The 21175-nt window shown below is 35.3% G+C and overlaps 1 protein-coding gene across 4 annotated transcripts in view; it reads right to left on the reverse strand.

Annotated features, from left to right (window-relative positions):
* The window catches only part of LOC139122702 (rap1 GTPase-GDP dissociation stimulator 1-B-like), a 64103-nt gene that overhangs the window by 19262 nt on the left and 23666 nt on the right, over nt 1-21175 (reverse strand). For all 4 annotated transcript variants that reach the window (XM_070688325.1, XM_070688323.1, XM_070688324.1 and 1 more), the window contains exons 2-3: nt 13804-13857; nt 2682-2774 (exon numbers count right to left, since the gene is read on the reverse strand). In XM_070688325.1, the coding sequence (XP_070544426.1) occupies nt 2682-2774; nt 13804-13807 (97 nt within the window). In that variant the 5' untranslated portion in view covers nt 13808-13857. The remainder of the gene's footprint in view (nt 1-2681; nt 2775-13803; nt 13858-21175) is intronic.

A 21175-nucleotide genomic window follows, 5' to 3' on the forward strand; every position in this document is an offset into this window, starting at 1 on the left:
ATGCTATCATCGAATGAAATTTGTGAAATTTTACTCCATCGATAGACCTTAGAAAAGATCTACATTGTATAATGAGTTCAAAGCAACAATAACAGTTGAGTTGTATGGCACAAATTTCATTTTTGAACCTATTTTGTGAATAAAAATTTAAATTTCTCTCCATCAAGAGCTGGAAGAAAAAATACCAATTGAGTTATTGGAGAGAAATATTTTCTTTCAAGCTATTTGGGGAATAGAATTTAATTTTTTATTATATCTGGAGCTAAAAGAATGGATATACATTGACTTGTGCAGCGTGAACAGTTTCTATTTCTTTATATTCTTATTACTCATGCAAGCTTTAAAAAGCTTTATTAATATTAAATTTCCATTTTCTAAAATCTTTATGATTTATACTGTCTGGAACTTCTGCTGACAAAAGCAACTGCATCTCTACAGCATGTCTCCTGGACACAAGATTTTTGACTTAGGAAAACAATTTTTAAAACTTGCACGGCAATTTTCAGCAGAGTATCGTGGTATCCCACAGAAAAAATATATTCGCTCATTTACATATATAAAATATTCAAAAGTAAAAGTAAAGTTGTTGTGTATGGTAAAGCACAACGGTATCAAATCTATATTCTCCCCACGCCATCTTCAACAGCAGCCACAGCGGTGAGTTGCACTTTCATGGAAATTTTTATTGCAGTAGACGATCCAAACTCACCAATGGAAAATGAGAGGCTTATCAAATAGATTAAGATCAGCTTTCATGTATTCCCCAGGGAGACATCAAAGCCTTACTGCATAACCCGTATCTTGTTAGTGTTAATCTGCTTATGTGATTAGAAAATGCCAGAGATCGCAAAGTGGCTCACCAACAGAATATCTCAGGAGAAATTATTGATAAAATCAGCGAACAGAAATCAAACAGACTTTAATTACAAATTCAAATTTCTCTGCTTTGGATGTAATTTTGATTGATTTCAAAAGGTGAGGTGTCGTATGGTATTGTAATTTACATGTCTAGGAGTCGAGTTTTATAATTTATAATTCATTTAACATCTTTCTGATACTGCTCTCTTCAGAAAACTTGTATTCAAAATGTACAGGGGAAGTATTTTACACCTTGATGAATCTTTCTTGCACTTATTAAGGTAGAATGTGCCTAAAGGACAGATATTTGGACTCTCAAACTTTTACAATTTTTTTCTGATCTACCACTTGTGGGGGCTCATTTTAAAGTGCTTGGTGTATTTCAGAGTCTTAATTTTTCAAAAATCAAAAATTTTATTTTTCTCCATACAGTTAACACAAGGATGGCGGCCATTTTGAGTTTAAAATATCGGTAAATCTTGGGTAATTTGTTTCTGGAGTACCAAACTTTGCACGATGACCCAGATTTATTCTTATTTTGAAAGGAGATGGCTGAAAGATTCCTTGAGGAAAGTTTGATCAAAAGTTTAAGTCTTTTATTTTCAAGGCACATACTACGTTAAATGACCCTAACTAGCAACATCTAGATACTTGCAGTTTAAACATTGGTTGTCGAAGCATTTTAATACAAGATATTTTGCATGGCTGACAAACGGAAACCAGAGAAAAAGTTGATGTTTGTTATTTTGATGCATTCACTCCATATAGTCCTTCAGTAACACTAAGTTAAAGAATGTAGACTAGAGGTTTACAAAAATATTGGCATGATTTCAAAAAGTCTAAAATAATTTTAAAATCTTATTACACTGATTGTTGAAATCGATGTTCTAATAAACTTTTGTCTAAAAAAATGTAAACTTTTCAAACATCCTGTGAATGGTTGTTTGGTTAAGAGAGTGACCTGATATTGTTGGAAAGTTTTAAGATACATGTACCGTAGTTAGGTACCCCACCCATCCCCGGCCACCCCCACCCCCGTATTGCTGGATATTTCCTAATCAATAATTACACTAACCCTATCAGTAATCATAGCCCGTGATTGGAGCATTGCTTTGTGTTGGAATCTTGTATGCGATTTACAAGCCTACAACATCATACAGTGTATCAACAGTCCGTCCACACCCTGAACCCTGAAGCGCAACCACCTGTCAACAACACATACTGCATATAAGACAGAAGCAAGCTGTGCTAACAAGCTGAAAATTAAGGGTAGTTGTCTTTTATATTCTTTGTACAATGCATGTTGCTGCGGTAAAAAAACTAGTTTGAAATAGTACTAAAAACAAAAAGTATGAGCTCCTGTGCTTGTTTGGAGTCATTACTTTACACCAATAACCATAATGTGAAAGATATAATGAGAAGAATTCCACAGCAAGTTGTTCCAGACATGACAGTTTAGTCAATACTACAAATACCATTTCCTTGCCACATTGTATTTCAGTAAAATTGATCTTCCGAAGGCTACCTTACCTTGCTATTCTGATTTAAAACAAGATTTATTGACAGAGAGACAACAGAGGTGTTCATAGATATTTCAATCAAATATGGTTTCATACCTTCGAAACAAAACAGACGACCGTACATGTGGTGTGTCATCAATTTTTGGACACAATTCACCGCTGCCTCACAAAACTTATAGCAGTAAAGTCATTTTTTTGGTTGCACAATTAAGCTCCTGTTTCATTTTTTCCAGAGTAATAATTTTTCCTGATATTTCTCAGTAGAATGATTGTTAACATCAAATATTTATCATATATACATACCATCATGGCTTATCCCTTGCAACATCTTATCAAGACTGCCCTCTATATTGCCTTCTCCCAGTTTCAAGGTCTCAATGCCCTTTGATATGTCATCTGCGAAAAATACAAAAAGCAGACATACTATAGGTGAGAATTTATATAATAAATATTTCTCAACGGGGCTCTCTTCATCACATTGATTTTGGAGATTTTCTCTGATTCTTGTCTTGTCTGAGAAATGTGTTGGCATCAAGTTTGTGCATGCCATCAACAAAGCACATATTTTAGAATCTTTGAAACTCCCATAGGAAAGGTATAGGGGTTTGTGCCGCCTGAATGGGTCACTTTTCCGCAATAAAACCCTGAACATGAGTCAGTTTTCATTGAAAACCCCCTAAATATGGGTCAGTAACAAAGAAAATGACCCAACACTTCAGGAAAACCTTTAAATGCAGAAGAATAATAGTAAAAATTCCCCAAATTGTCAAGAAAATCTCTAATAATGCGCCATACTTTTGGATTGTTCATGGATAGACCGGCGGCATACCCCAGAATGAAAATATTCAGTTTCTTCCCCCTTGGGGATGGACAGACATTGAGATATACATATATATCATATCTGGTATTTGTGTATATACCTTTGGGATTCATTTGCGAACAAAGCTTCCCTGTAAGGATTTGACAGTAAATGTTGCTGGTAATACCAGATGAAAATGTCTGGAAACTTATTAATTAATTAACATGAAATAAAATTTCTTTGCTATACAATTTATGACCTGCCCCTTCATCATCTCTGCTATACTTTGATTCAGACCTAGATCTAAGTCTGGGAATCCAGGTCCTAATGTACTGTGAAATCACAAAATAATCAAATATAAATGAATTTGTTCTCATGCTAAGTCAAGAAGAAACAACTCCACATGACTATAGTCTCTTTCAAAAGCTATTACTTTGTCCATAGAAAAGACAGACTGTATCTATTACAGATAAGGGGCGAACCATTTGATTTCTGGGGTTGGGGAACTGGAGGACATGGGTATAGCAGCATTTTTTCCATCGCTGTGACAGCAATGTTTTTTCTATTGTCAGTCCTGCTTCAACTTATTTTTTCCATATTCAGAAACAATGTAAATCTGCTGGAACCATTTTTTTCTCAGGCCATTACAGGATCAAATTATTTTTTTCTCTCCTTCACATTGCCAATATTATTACCACAAATCCTCCACCCCAAGAAATCAAATGATTCTCCCCTAATGTCCTGAAGTAAAAACCAACAGAAGTAGGACAATAGCTATCGAAAAATAATTTGCATTGATATTTCATGTTATTGATTTTTACCCTTTGACATAATATAACAAGATTTCTATTTGCAAATATTTGAGAAACATTATCATTAATGAAACTGGACAATTTCAAAATCATAAAACGTTTAGCAAGGTCGACAGAGCATCAAGAATTTTTGGCAAGTAATCAAACGTATGAACAGGATTATGTCTAGACCATTTTTATCGTCAGTGAATGCTTTAGAATGATGAGAGTGAAATGATAAATACGTAAAATGCACAACTTCAATAATCCTGCAATCAAATTCACTTTAATAAAGGCTCATTCAGCTTTTCGAATGATGATAATGTAGTTGATTATGTCGGCATACAGAAGTCAACAAAGGATCCATGCACTTTTTCAGCAGTAAATATTCGAAATTATCACATGAATATGGCTCTCCAATAGGGGTTAAAGGTCATGGAGCGATGTCATAATTACCAATTCTGTAACTCATATGAGGTTATCTATAATGTAATTTAACAATTCAAGCAATTTTTACTTGAAAATTATTTTCAGAAGTGACATCTGGCATAGACAGCTTCATGTCTCCTTGCTGCAGAATTGACCAATTCGGCAGACAAATTATTTCGCCGTCTCCCTTGACAGATGCATCTTTCCCTCATGACTTCATTTGCATCAGTTCATTCACAAGGGGAAAACTCCTGTAAATTCTGCAGCATGACTCAATAATGCTGAAAGCTGATGATTCATTTAATCAGAGGAATTTTTCTTACAATAATTTTTTGAATAAAATATGCAGAGGAGAATATTATTTCAGATATAAAATACTATCCTGAAAACTTTCATCATTTCAGTCATTCCAAAAACTTTTTACAACGGGCCAGTCGATTGAACAATTTCACTGCATCTTTAAGAGAAATATTCTTCAACATGATGCATTCGCCTTTCTACATGTGCACGCCTATAGTTCCACTGAATTTAAACCCCTTTGCTCCCATGGTTTGGTCCAAACCCACTGTTACCAATGATGGTTGTGGACCTGCTAATTGGGAAAAGGGGTGAACAGGCTATTATCTTTGAAAGACTTTGCTGTCTTTACAAGGTAATAAGGAATGTCTTTTTTCTCTCCATTTCTTCTATCATTTGAAATTTGTTTTTGTGTCAGTCCTTTTTCATTTGTTGCATTTTGTTTTGCTCTTTCTGTGTATGTTGAGGAGGGAAACTTCTACACAGATGCCTGCCACCTGTGCATACCATCCAGACATCCAATCAAAGCTGAATATAATAAATAGTATCTTTCAGTCATTTTCACTTTTGGAATACAAATAATTATATACCCATACACTCTTGTTTGGAAAACAATTTTAAAAACTCTGGTTCAGACTTTCCTGAGCATTGGTACAATTTTTCTAGCTGATAACACCGCAGTATAAATACACAAGATATTCATCGTTAATAATTTCAGGCATAAGTTCTTACTACTTATCAAAACTATTTCATCAGAATAATTGGGCAGGTCTGAATTTAACTTGTCTGCATTGGCTAACATTTCTTCAACAAAAACATTTCATCATAGACACAGAAGCAGAGCCAAGTGATATATAAAACGTATATCTTGATTATTTAAATTTTTACACACATTAAACCAAAATTTCTTGAACTCAAGCATTTTAATCCATCCTGCCTGCGAGGTAATCACTATTAGTCCCAAATGGACTATCAAAATTTCACTACAACTCTGAAATTAATAATATCTTAGGGGGTTGACTTTTGTAACAAACAGAAAATTTAATGTAATATTCCTATAATTACATGAGAAAATTCATGTTATATTTCATATAACGTTTGGCGATTTTCATGATTAGCAAGATTGAAATTTAGATGTACTTTACATCTGGAAATTTCAAACAGTCTCCTGAGATTTCCCATCATGTGAAAATATACTTCGCTCAATAATTACAAAATGTGTAATTTCTGCTGGAACAGAAGTTAACCCTATCAACCACATTTCCGTATATGTAGGTCCAATGCCGCCATAGAAAACAATCGGATGGGACCAAACCATGGTGTTGAAAGGGGTACGGCAACTGGTTAAAGTCAATTCTCCAAGGTAGTCAAAAAGAAATTCAAGAACTCACGGACATAACACTGATTTTTAAGCCTATGCTTAGGGACGGACCATTAGATCTTGGGAGGGGGGTGGTCAAAAACAGAAAAAAAAAAATTTCAGAGCAGAAAGTTAGGAAAAAAAAAATCTTCAAACTACTTTGCAAAATAAAAAAAAATAAATAAGAAGACAAAGGCGTAAAAAAAAATCTGCAAAAGTCTTTAAAATTTTGAATTTTTTTTTAGATTTTACCGACAGTAAGCAACTTTCTGTATTTTTAATACATCCTCCCGGCACATTTTTAATTTTAATTTATACATTTAGAGTGACTGTATCCCTTATACTGGAAGTTGTGATTATCTTATCTTTTCAGGACTTTTGTATTCTGATCACTTGAAATTATGAAATTATAGAGCCTGTTTCTACTTGTTTCCTGCGTACAAACCAAGCAGGTACACTAGGTAAAACATTGAAACTATGGTATGGTTGTCAAGACAGAAAGTTGTATTTGCCTTTTAAGATCAAGGTAAACAGATGCAGGCCACATCAGTTTCATTTTTTCCACAGCATTTTATTACAATGATGAATGCAAGAATGGGTGAACAAGTAGAAACACGTCAATAATGATAAAACAACATATCAAGTCATTATGTATTATTTTGCTTTTAAAAGGCATTTTCAATTTTTTTTCTCAAAAAACAGCCTCAAATAACAACAGCAACACATGTTTTAACATTCAACATACACTACGTAGAATGCCATCTATCCAACAAATCCCAACACAAAAACACATAAAAGGGTTGAACTTTGAAAGTTTCTCGATAGCAAATACTGAATAAATCTGCATGGTTAATCGTTTTTGTGTAGCAAATTTCAAAGAAATTGGACAAGCCCTTTCAGAGAATACAGATTTTTTGACCATGAATGCATAAATTGCCCAAAAGACAAATATTGAAATTTCAACACATCTATACACATCCAATCAATTTGGACATGCTGCTACAGAGAAATAGATGTTTTGATCAAAAAGGGCAACAATTGCTCTAAAAACACAAATATGCAAATTTCACTATATTATTTAGCTTATTTTAGCTTCTCAGCTTGTCAAAATCAATTGTAAATCATGAGATATGCATGATGTTTGGTGGGGTGAATGTAGGCATTTCACCACGCAGTAGAAAGGGAAGCCAGGAAACCAAAATAGTCAATTTTCAAAACTATACAAAGCTACTGAGGAGCAAGAAGACCATGTTTCAGAGGAAGATCTGTAATCCGAAAAAAATGCTCCCAAAGTGCAACCAAATAACACCATTTTAATCTCTATTTTTCAAAAGCTCCAACGGCAGGAGGGGGGGGCACCCCCCTCCTGACCTCCCCCGGCAAAAATACTCCCCAAGTGCCACCAAATAACACCATTTTAATCTCTATTTTTCAAAAGCTCCAACGGCAGGAGGGGGACACCCCTCCTGACCTCCCCCCGCAAAAATACTCCCCAAGTGCCACCAAATAACACCATTTTAATCTCTATTTTTCAAAAGCTCCAACAGCAGCAGGGGGACACCCCTCTCCTGACCTCTTCCCAGTGACCGCTTGCGTGGCCGCTTGTGGTGCTTGGCACCACATGTTTGCCCTCTTTATCTTCAGACAGCGACGAACGAAAAAAAATTATAAATCTGAAAATTTACTCTGAAAAAAAAAATTTGCACAGCTAATCTCAAATGGAAAAAAAAAATTTCAGAAATTTACAATAGTAAAAAAAAATTTTCACAATTTCATTGTGACCACCCCCCCCTCCCAAGATCTAATGGTCCATCCCTTATATGATGGAGTCTCTTGTTGATTGAATATATCATTATTTCACTCAATCATATGATTGTTTGTTCAAATTTATTGCCACCTAAGTCTTTTTTTTTATTACCATACAAGAAATCTAGTTTCAAGAGGAAGCTGAGTAGCCAATGAAGACAGTAAAAACAGTACAAGAAATATTGTCGGTAACTGCTCAGGGGGAAGTGGAAATTAACTTTCTAGGAAATCACTGTAATTTAAGTGTTTACTGGGGGCAAGAAGATGGTATTTATCAGGGGAATAAAAGCTGTTGTTATGGGAAGCATAGTGGATTTATTAGCAATTCAAAGAGGCTACCTGCAAACGAAAAGTTTGGTGTAATTGTGCATTTATAATGGTTGCCATGGAAAAAGCTTGAACATTTAAAGAACAGTTGATTTTTTCAGTTTAAGCACTTTTATAAACGTTTTTCTTTATAATCATATCCTATGTACTTGTCTTGATAATCCTCTCCAATAAACATCGCTCAGTATAAACCTTCGTATTTGTATTCAGTTGGTATGCAGGTGCAAAAGATTTTCTCATCATACCATGTATGGAAAAACCTGACGAGCTTATTTAACACTACCAGGAATTTATTTCATGCTAATCAAATTGTGTTTATTGGAAAATATCTTGATTTTTTTTTATACTTAAATAAACCTTTTTTCACAATCTCCTTTTTTTTATAAATGTTTAACTACATGAAGAGTTGGAAGGGCTCACTCATTGTGTGAAACCTGACATCACTTTCCATTTTGCAACCACAAGTTTGTGTATCTGTCTCTCATGAATTTTGCAGGCTGTCTAAAAATTTTTCCTCATATTTATATCAAACTATCTATAAGATTTTGAGTTATGTTAAGGCTTGGTTGTGATTATAACTGGTGTGCATTTTAAATGTGGTGTTTGATTGATTTGAACACGAACAGACCAGTTATGAGATAGTGAATTTAGTGTTTTTTGTTCCGGTTAAACACATATACCGGTATATCTGTTGAAATTAAATTGTTGGTATAACTACAATAAAGCTTCAACTATTCAAAATACTGCAAATATGCAAAATATTCAAAAGTCTGTATTTCAAATTATTTAAATTTTAAATTCACATTTCAAACTCAAAACTTATTACTCAAATCTTCCAATTTATTTCCATTTTTAATTTCAAATTGACACTTCAAATTTTCAAGTGTATAATTCAAATCTTCAAAATCATTTCCATTTTGAATTTCAAATTCAAACTTCAAATATTCAAAAGTGAGATTTTTGTTGCAACAATATCTAGCCATTGGTTGTCTGCCCTTGCTCTCATATGTTGTTTATTGAAATGAAATTCATACATTGGAGATGACTTGCTAGAGGTAAACACAAAGTTTGCGGCTCATCTTCTGAAAGCTTCAGCTATGTACAGTCTGTTCAAAATGATCTTATGAAAGATTTTGAATTCAGCATGAAGTTAAGCAGCTTAAACAATTCTAAAACAATTATGTAAGAGACAAGAGTCTTCTCAGAAGGGCAACATATAACCTTCAAGGATCAGTTTATGAACTAGATGTCGCGTACAAAAAAAAGGAAATGGCTAAATTTGGAGCCATGCAGTTTTCTTTAAGATTTAAATCTTGTCAACAAAAGAAACATGAAATGGCTACATTGGAAGCTATGCAGATTTTTCTAACTTTTAATCTTGTCAGAGGTAAAGACAAAATTTGAATTGAATTGACTTTGGAACATTGCTGGTGCAGAAACACAGCTAATGCAGAAATTCATTGAAAAAATGTACTTTCTGCAGAGTGGTTCTGTTTCTAAGGACAGCTACCTACTCTTTAGGAAGAAATCGTGTTTCTAAGGGCAACCAAGACATTCATCAAATAAGAGCCAAAAGGCACAGACTTTTCAGGCTCACTTTCCTGTGGGATTTGGATATGGCGTGAAGCTAAGCAGCTTAAACAATTCAATACACAATCATATTTCAAATCAAAAAGCTTTTTATCATTTCTCAAACCACTTCAAGCAATACAAATATGTAAATACCACAGATGGAGTACATCTGATCACTATGGTAACCGAGTAAAAAGAGATTTACATGGTGAAAGGGTTTACTGCTTTCATTTTCTGCTTATGTTTCTATGTTTATAACAGTTAAAAACATGCGTGGTGGGAGTTTACATTTGGCACAAATTATACAAGAAACTGATCATGCTTCTTTCTTTGTAAGCTTTTTCAGGGTTTTTCTGAGGCTCAAAAATGGGAACACATGAAAGTTCTATTTCTTGGACAATTTTGGATGTTTCTCAACCACTCAAAAACAATACCTTGTGTGAAGTGGACGTTAAAGATCAAAATTTGGTGTGGTATCAATATTCTGTTTTTTGAGAAGTAGGATGGTTATTCATGGTAAACATCATTAAAAACAGGGTTCATATACTCAAAGTCACTCAGTCAAGGATTTTCAAGGACTTTTGAGGTCAAAAATACCATTTTCCTGATTTTATTTGAACATTTCATGTATATCATTTTTGTAAATCACCTTGCATATCATTTTTACAACATCACAATTGATTATCTTGTCATTTTGGGAAACTGAAAATTGAGGGTAGATTATCAACTTTTCAGGACATTTCAAGGACTTTCAAGGAGTCTTTAAAATTCAAGGACATTCACAGACTTTCTAGAACGTACAGACTCTGTATAACATTCTGACAAGTCTAAAATTTCCAGTATAATACATCACACCAAAGGCTAGGTACTGTAGCAAATAAGGAACCTCGCGCAGCAAGTGGTTTGTAAGTACATCATGAAAGACATGACATCACACAAAAGACAGGGTGATTAGGCCAAATAAAAAAATATGCATGTTTCTGGAAACCAGACCAACCCTAAAAAACCTGCCAACCCTAGATATTTTATTTGCATTTTTAAAAGCTAGAAAATTCTCTGAATGTTACAGACAAAAATTAACAAAATTTTCCTCTGACGTGCATGTACCTAAACTTAATTTAAGAGGACATGATACCGGAAACACATCATTTTTTTTATTTGACCTTAGCAAGTACACATTGAACATAAATCACAGAGGGAGAACTGTTTTACGAACAATCTTCTACCTAGACAATGTTACAGCTTCAAATGATTTCTGTTAATTTACTGACACATTCAAAAATTTCAAAACACTTTGTCATTTGTTCAACATACGCACACTACAACATTACAGTGATCTATAAACTTACATTAAATTATGGTCTTTGAGCAAATAAAGAAAATGAAAGGTAAAGTGGTATCAGCTAAAGCTTTGAGTTCATCAGCATTTCAAAATTACATACCGTATATTGGTACCACAAATTCCAATACCATATAAACCTTTAGCAAAAGTGAACTGCCAACTCTACGTTTTACTAGGATTTGACAAATTTCCAGCACATTCCATGATGTAAGCTGATGAAATTTGACTAAAATGTACCATAAAATTCCTCAGTGCAATAACATTTGACAAAATTTTCTCAAGCAATACATGTGATGGTGATATTTTTATATTATTGACGAGCAATACAGTGGTGACGCATGTGAAATTTTTAAAGCATTCCATGAGATTTCAAATCCGGAGGAAGTATTCAGTCAATATTGACCTACAACATCATTAATATATCTCTCTGGAAGCTTTCAATCAATAATCTGCTACAATATTGACTGGATGGTCTCTGAACCTCTTTTCCCCATTAGATTAGGGTCACCATCGCATTAATGGATGAAAATAATCGTTTACAAATTAACATATCTCATGTACTCTTCTCTCAAAAATCATACAAGATTTACTGAATCAGGTTTATCTTAAATACATATTTTAATACCCACTATTCTGGATACCATGGTATGCTCACCATTGATGCACATACCAGTATGATATATAAACCCTTATGCTTGGCTTGGTCGACCAATTCTAGTATGTAAAGATTTGTGCATACACAGTGCAATCAACATAGCTTATCACTTTCTGTTCCGTCTTTGTAAAAAGAAAAACTTCAAAGTGCATGACAGATCTCATCTTGTGTTCTGTATAAACCTCTTCAGTAGGATTTATCACTTTCCAATCAGTATCCACGGCAACATGCAATATCGCCAGTACTTTATGGTAAAGTGTAAGTACCACTATTTTCTCATCTTGACATATGGTGCGTGGCAACCAGTGTAGAATGTGACTACATTAAGGGACCATCTCACACCATTATTTGTTCTACGAACAGATCTGTTACAGTTCACTGACATCAAAAAGCCCTTCTCTTTACAGTATTAATAATCAGATGGTTATGATGCCTGATCGATGCAAGTGACCCATATAGCGCTCAATTTCATCAATAAATGTATTCATTTATGCATGGTGTATTAACTAATGAGCATTTTATTAGTATGCAAATTGACTGGCAATGAACCCTTACCAACGGAGAATACTGATAGGCCTGAAATCAGGCACTCTCTAAAGTAACCATGGCTGTAATTTTGTAGAAAACTGTCTTTTCACTATTATACTGTGTATATCACTTGATCTTGAACTTCCTTGAGCAAAGCATGTCATAATGGAGATAATTACTACGCCATACTGCTGAATATGCCTTGATAATCAGCAGCTATGGTGAATGGAATACTGATGTATCAATTTTAATTTCTTTAAACTAGGTGCAAGAATATGAGATGGCCCCTTAACATATCTACTTTCCCACGACTAGACATAAGCTAGAATCTTGTCTTCAAATCTAATCACAAAGTACAGCATTTCCCTGGTTGATATGCCCATATCTCTAAAGGATGATCGCCAGAATAATAATTGTCTTTGTTTGAATTAACGCTTCAAATGATCGCGAGAGATTGAGAACTCACCATGGCTGATCACCATTGTAGGTTTCTTTCTAAATATAACATTGCATGCAACATAGGCTGCTGCTGACAGAAATTCCAACATTTTTTTTCTTTTTGCACCCTCAGTGATTTTAGCTGAAGTCGTCTGACACAGAATTTCGAGTGATCATTACATCAGTGTAACAAAGTACCAATTTCACCTATCCTCCGATCCACAAATAATATTGTCTGAAAGTCTCATAAAAAATTTGGACAAATATTTGTTTTTGGAACTTTGATCACGTGACATCACCAGGAATTAGCCATATCTTCACAGGCATTCTCTACAAAACAATATTCATGTGAGGCAAATATTTGTTTTTGCATATTAATTTAGAACTATGATCATGTGACATCACCAGGAATCAGCCATATTGTCACAGGCTTTCTCTACAAAAAAATATTCATTGTGAGACAACAAAATCTGCATAATTTGGTGTCACTGCTAGTGGTCTCTGACCATTTGTTGTATCTCCTATGAAACTTCAGCGGCTTTGTTGAAGTGAGTAAAAATTTGTCTGCACAAATTGTCAAGAAAGATAAATAAATGACAAGAATAATAACTAATATATGAAAATTAAATAATGCATGAATTGAAGGGCAGCATGGATGAGACAGTAATAAATAGGGAAAATCATGAGTACACAGCATACAGTACATTCAAGAGATTTGATTAATTCAGACAGCCATTGTACAATTTGTTATGAATTTGCTTTGATTTCTGGTCATTCTAATTTTATACCAAGGACCATAGCAAATGCATGAATATTTACAAAAGGATATATTAATTCCTCCATGGAAAATTTACAGCGACACCTTTTTAATTGCAAAAATTAACCTATCAAAAGCATGCAAAGAAGAATCTGACCAGAAATCTAATGAACTGTTCTTTAATTTTACCATTTGATTTCATAGCTACTTGCAAAACCACCAGATCACCTATATATGGCTGTCTTTATTACAGGCTGATTTGAAAGCATATCCTTAGGGGGTACCTGTGCCTTCTATACTTGCTATACAATGTAATAGTCTCACCCATGACTGTGTGCACTCCTCTTGCTTCTTCAGTCTTTGTGGTCGCGGTCGTCCCTGAGAAAGAAAAGTGGACAATTCATGAAGAGGAATCGCTATAAATAACCTCCTTTGGCATAGAAATGGTCACAGTACAGAAACCACACAAATCAGGTACAGCTTACATAATACAATGTTATTTATGGTTGTCAAAGTAGCTGGAGAGGGTCTTGTACATATTTGATGGCCTTGATGAATCTCGTTAGGAACACAGGCTCATACACGATGATGGTAAATCACATCTGGTAAATATACACTTAGCTACATAACTCAATTTTGACATAAAGTCCATGTTTAAGTATTCAGCAACCAAGCGTGATAACCAATGGAATGTAACAATACGTATAATTGATGGACTTGATAAGTTATATTGCCAAAACCAAAATGTGATTGTAACAGGAGAAAAGGATCTTATCACTGCACCAAATGATAAACTAATGTATAAACACATGCACCAGATGATATTGCAGGTTTGATGAAGATATAAAAGTGCTTCATCTTTGTCATATTAAGGTCACAATTGATGGGAAAATATCGTAATTTTATTATACAAAATGGATGGACCTGAATTTTTGAATTGGCAGGCACATTCAATCAAAGAGAGAACAACACCATGGCTCCAACAATAGTTTGAAACATTTATTTCTAGAATATGATTATTGATAATGCTTAATAGAAATAAAATATTCACAACTGTGTACAATGTATCCACACTTTCACTGCTACCATACACAGTGTAAGTGTAAAGCTCCATTGGTGTAATCATGTTGACATTTGCTTTTCTTAAAAAACCTGATATTAAGTGAGAATTATTTACTTAAATATCTATATCAGTGTAAACCATAGCAACAATTGATTCATTGTACTGGTACATTCTGTACATCAATAGCCCAAGAGATAATGCAGTCAATAATGGATAAAAATAGATCCTGACAATAAAGCTATCAATTTCCAAGTCAAAAGATACCTTTGTAGGATTCTTTGACATTTCAAAGACAAGAAAGTACTAACTTTCTTCAGCGCTATGACAATATCCCTTTCCCTAGTACATTTAGGTATAACCATAATAGAGAAGCACATGTGATAAAAACATGGCTGACATTATAAAAGACACAAAATACAACTTTAAAAATTTTAAAAATTCTCAATTTGGTGACTTTGGGTTATCTACCAGTTTCCATACCGCAGTGTTATGGAGATCTATACATGGCTTCATTATCAGCACCTGGTGAAACCTAACAAGGCCAGCAATGCAGTATGCAACAAACACCTTGTGCAGACCATCTGATAAACAGCAACAATCAATCCATAAACATGCCTTCAGGTCATCAGTGTCACTGTCTGTGAATTCTGTCCATGGTTAGAATTCATGTACCAGTATGCGAACTACCGGTACGACTAAAACTCAAAACATTTGCTGAATATTAAAGCCCCAGTATTTGTAACTTTTAACCTTTTTTTATGTTCGAAATTACATGTTATTCACTTAAATCCATCGTGAAATGTTGTTCAGTAAAGAAATAAGCCAAATTTGTGCTCCTGTAGTGACATACAAACGCTAAATATTGCCCGATCGAGTTGGATTGCCGCGCGGGTTTGTTGACAACTTGTAGGCTGTGCACGTGACTGAGAACGCCGATACTGATGACATCATCGAGCTTCAACATTCCTGGGGCCTCGCCATGCCACGCCACACTGCCTGGGTAATCGCGCATGGTCGCCGGCTGAATAACGTGCGAATGGTTTTATTTTGGTCTTCTCCGTTCAAATACGTACTGCTACTGTGTTTCAGAGGATACAGAACTTTGGCAGAGGAGGCTGGCATTCTTTTCTGGTATAGTGTGCGTTATATACGGATTATTCAAACTGCAGTCGGTAGTGCACTGATGCGCACTTTGCAGTTGGTCACTCAGAACTCCGGGTACCGATGTAAGATCAAGACGACACTATATACACTTGGCTCTTTTCTGTAGGCAAATAGCTATGAAAATTGAGTAACTTGAAGTAATAAATTTCAGCTGATTGTCGCTTTAGCGGCAAGGTGATTGCGAAATCGAAGCAACATAGTTTGGCAATGTATGGTAGGCTGTCGAATGCAGTGAACGCGATGGCCTTTGGCGGCAATAAGGGAACCGTCAGTATTTACGACCTGGGGGTCATTCAAAAATTGAAAGCTATAAGGGGGTGCTCAAAATGTTTTTTCTTTGTCTTACTCTGTCCTCAATGACATAATGATTAGTTGGTAATATATATTTTACTCTGATACATATAAAATAAAAAGAAAATAAATACTCTAACAGTACAAATAAATATCAACTAGATGAAGCAAGGCAAAAAACTACAATTAGCTGCTACTGCCAGCAATACTTATTTTGAAAGAGAAGATAGTGACGATGAGGATGATATCGTTGTTCATGTACTCAATGGCACCAGCGACAGTAAAGATGAGGATCAACAGTGGTGATGATGATGTCACACATATAGTTTTCTGCAGTCGTTACCAGAGATGGAAGGAGAGGCTTGGTCATGGAGAAATGTTCTCGACAGATATCACTATAAGTGCACAGGATCTAGGACAAAACTGAACTGTTGTGAATTCATCCTTTATATTATCATAGAAATGTATATTTTAATTGACTTGAGTTCAACAGCCATTTGGACATTTAACCATACCATAATGACATGCTACCCATCCAAAGTTAATAACAATACTATATGGTTGGAGAATGCTTATTAGGTGAGCTTTTATATCTACATATTGTTACATGGGCTCAGGTAAGCCAAACTTTCTGTTAGAAAGGGGGTTACTCAAAGTCATCATGGTTGGCTGGGGTGTGACTCAAAATTTTCGAGTTTCTAATGTAATTCCTCCGACCCCCAGGTCGTAAATAATGACGGCTCCCTAAACAGCTGTGAACGCCTGAGTCAGAACGATCGGGACCAGTATACGCACGCCTGTATCTCAGCGAAAATTTAGAAAAAAACAATGGAGCTACTGCTGAGAAATTTACAGATTCTTGGCTCTTGATGTATCAGTTTCTGAGCTTTTATACTGGTAAAAAGGCATTCTGAATACAACGGTAAATTAAATCCCAAACGCGAAAGGATAACACGCGGGCATGCTGCAATGGACGCTGTTAACTTTACCTTGCTGCAAGCCCCACGCCAATCTCGGCCTGGCCCCGCTGCACTTGTACAGTCTACTACCTCCATGTAGTACAGCCTTACAGGACTGGTAGCCGGCCAAACACAAAAAAACGAACGCCGCGCGCAGTGTAAAATCCGTAGGTCAGAACCATTGATCATAAATTTTCAGAGCCAGTGATGTTTAAAAGTTTTGTATTGATCACTTCATTTAGGTTTATGTGAATGACTTTCTCATCGAGCTGCGTCTATAAATTGTCCCGGGCATTGTCCATGCAAATTTGGGGCCTGCCTTAGCTCCCTCCGATCGGCTGTAGACTACAGCCAAACTCACAGTCCTAAGCAAATTGTACAGTTGTGAAAATCAGATATATGTATCATGAATTTTATACAAAATATGTAAACAACAGAATCAAACCAAGAGGTTAGTTTGCTGTCGGGCCCGGTGCGCAGGGGACGACTTTGCAGTGAGGCCGGGATCTCTCTTGTGTTCGAACTTCTACCATGCCTGGAGCTCCATCGCATCGCAGCTAGCCGATAATTGTACTACTGTAGTCCTTGTGAGGATTAGATACCCGTTACGTTCGATATTATTTGGAAATACTTTTAAATTTAATAAGTAAGACTTTTGTACTGCATTCAAGATATCATTTTTCCTTTACGGCAACGATATGCGAAGTTGATAGGCTGTGTTGCCTGCAGCGTAGCCTGGCCGTACACAAAACTTCGTTTGAGTAGACGGAGCAGAATCAGTCCCGTCATTTATTTTCAACGAAATTTTCATTATACTTCATAATGGAAGAAACGACCAGTTCAATGATTACAATGGTGAAGTGTTGAATTTTTATTCACAGTGTATTCATATATGTTTTTCTCTCTCAATTCATTCAGCAAACTTGATCTCCGTACCGTCGGTCACAACGTGCAATGCCTTGCATGCACACACACGGAGGGACGGTGCTTGCATGAAGCTTACAATCGACTGCCTCCGTCGTTAGTTTAGCTGTTCAAGACGTTTGTTTGCAGGGCTCATTATAGTCGGAACAATCTGTAAACACTTACATATTTACATCTTTCCGGTATTTCACCCAACTTTCGCGCGTTTTTAGCTGAGTCTCCATTTTCGATGGAGCAGACCTTTTCGAAGAGCGTATAGTTTCTACGGACGCCACAGTAAAACTTGCGTAGATGTGGTTGAGCATGCGCGGTGGTGTGATTACGTTTCGTTTCGTGTGTCAACAAAGCTGACTTCTGGTCCGGACAAGAAGTCATTTTTCACTCCTTTTACTGTTAATCGTGAGGCGGGCTGGGCATGCAAACCATGCGATTCAGTATTAATTATGGTCTACTTTCACATACTGAGGATGTCATTTTAATCAAAAATATGAAAAAAAATGTTAAAAGTTACAAATACTGGGGCTTTAAGTTTGTCGGCTCACACACTGAATTTCAAACAAGTGGCAGCACATCATGCAGAAAAACAATGTTTCTGCCATGCAAACTAACATGTTTGTTTGCTCATGAATCTTTTCTCAACTTGAATACATGTTGCACAAAATTATAGTTTCACACTTTTGCTAAATCTTTGCTTGATGCAACTTTTAAATTTTCCTGTATGTAATCAAGAATAATATGCTAAAGCTAATTAAATTTAAGATAACCAAATTTCCTGATTAAACACTATTTAAAATTCAAAATGGCTACAAATTTCAAATTATGTACACAAATACTGAATTCAAACAAAAATTCTTGATTGTCTTAGACATATTATGGAGAACAGCATATCTTTCTGTTGGAATTGCAATATCATATCAAAATTTTATATGTAGCTGCTAGAAAACAAATTCAAATTATTCATTTTTCTGAAAATCTGTCCTTGAAGCAAATCCTACCTGAAATGATATACCTACATGTTCTCAGTGCAATTGGCACAAGCAACATTACAAGGGTAGAAATATGGGAATTGAATTTCAACTGTCAAATATTCTTTCAGATAGAATGCACCTCGGGGACAGATATTTGGGCTCTCAAACATTTACAATTCTTTTCTGATCCTCCACTTGTGGGGGCTCATTTTAAAGCTTTTGGTGTAAGAACAATTTTCAACATCTTATTTTTTCGAAAATCGAAAATTTCAATTTTTCCCCCACAGAGTTAACACAGGGTTGGTGACAATTTTGAATTTCAAATATCAGTAAATGTTAGGCAAGTTGTTTCTCTTGTACAAAACTTTGCATGGTGACCTCTGACTTTTATTCTTGATTTGATAAGAAAGTGGTTGAAAGTTTCATTTAGGAAAGTTTGGCCAGTCTTTCGCTTTCGAGGAGCATAAGCTACCTCACTATAGGTGAACACTAAAATGCTAAAAATAAAATTTAAAGTTTACATACTTGTTAACTCAATGTACATCATAGTCAACATTACAAATTGATAATTGGAGATTTCAGATGAGCTAAAATGAAAACACAAGAACACAACCAGCTGTCTTTACTGTATCTTTACAAGTCGTTTATGTCACCTTTTCAAAGTCTACAATTGCTATCTGTACACCTGTCTCTTGTTCATGCACATACTCATCTCTTCATCACCACATCATGGCTATACTAAGAGCAAATCAATAAACGTACACACACCCTGGAAGAAGCATTTCCATACGACTAAAAGGACAGAACAATGAGGTACTGTGCTAAAATCGAAACCTCCTACAGCTACATTTGTATTTTTGCTGAGTAACCAATTTAATCTTGAAATACAGTCAGGTGGTCAAATTAGTGCTGGGAAAAAAGTGGCATGAAAAAAGGTAAATAAAGAAATACTTGTTAACATCAGAAGCAAAATTATTTACAGTTATATTTTAAAGAAGATGTGGTTTGAAAATATATGCAATATGCTCTTTTGTAAAGATACTTTGTCCATACCATACACTGGGTATGCTAAATCAAAGCTAAATTCCATATCTTCAAAATTCTAGCAGGAAACAATAGCATAACCTAATTTTTATCGCTCTTCAAAACTGTTGGAGCAGAACAATTATGCAAGCTGACAGCTTAATGAGAGATTAGCTTGTGAAATGAGTTCTCAGGAGGCAAATGGCACATTTCATTAATCAACAAACTCTGAGTACACATTGCGCTATTCTGTCATTTTTCAAATAATTTTGTTCAATATTTGACTCTAATCCTGTAATGGCTTGGCATGTGCCAATCAAACACGCATTGATATTGGCAGCACTAGATGCATATTGCTTCCATCGGTGTTCTTGATCATTTCCGGGAGGTCAATGAACTCTGGTACTTCTCTGAGTCAATCAGATTATCATATCCACGCTAAATGAGAACATCACGACTGAAACATAGTATATGAGAAAATTTTAACTGAACCACAGACCATGAAACAGTGAAATATCTCTGACCACGTTGTGCATCTCTTTAGAGGAATTATCTACATCACAAAGCAAGTTTTCAGTTTACCTGGTAAATGTATAGGTTGCTCAGTGGATGAAAGATGAATACTACAAAGCATTTACATTTTATTGTGGGATAGAATTATTTCAACTCTGTAGTTGCACCATAGACCCTCGAGGGTCTATGGTTACACACATGGCACTGAAATATTTATGTGTAAGATTACTGGTACATTTAAGAATTATGTTGCCATGTCAACTATAAGCCATCCTGATCAAAAAGAGTTACCAATTTTGGTACCAGCAAGTAAAATCATAAAACCATGATGTAAATCTTGCAAAATTTTGTTAATCTAACCTCATAATGCTTCCGGAATGATTAATTTAGGTTGGGCAAAATATGGTTAGTAGATTGTGCCAACGTGATAGTTTGGTGATTTCACACAGACTGTATTTCCTGTCGAGATTTACGGAGTTTGAAGATGACCATGGAACAGAAGTAGCACAGTACAAGCAGTTTCACAATCACACTGATTGCATTGTAGGTTTGTTACTGAATAAAGCAGTACACTCATGACATTGGCTGCTGCCGACAGAAAATCAGACAAAAGTTTTCCTGTTTTGTTCCTATGTTTACTACAGTTACTATCATTTGTGTTCAGATCCCCTTGACAAGTTAGTTCTAGTTCCCATCGTAACATCAAACTCAAAAAAGCGGTTTGTCACACTAAATATTTATAATTTTTGAAAGGCTTGTCAAAATATCCAGCAAAAAATTTATTTATGCCT

This window comes from Ptychodera flava, chromosome 22 (assembly GCF_041260155.1).
Source record: "Ptychodera flava strain L36383 chromosome 22, AS_Pfla_20210202, whole genome shotgun sequence".
NCBI classification, from domain to species: domain Eukaryota; kingdom Metazoa; phylum Hemichordata; class Enteropneusta; family Ptychoderidae; genus Ptychodera; species Ptychodera flava.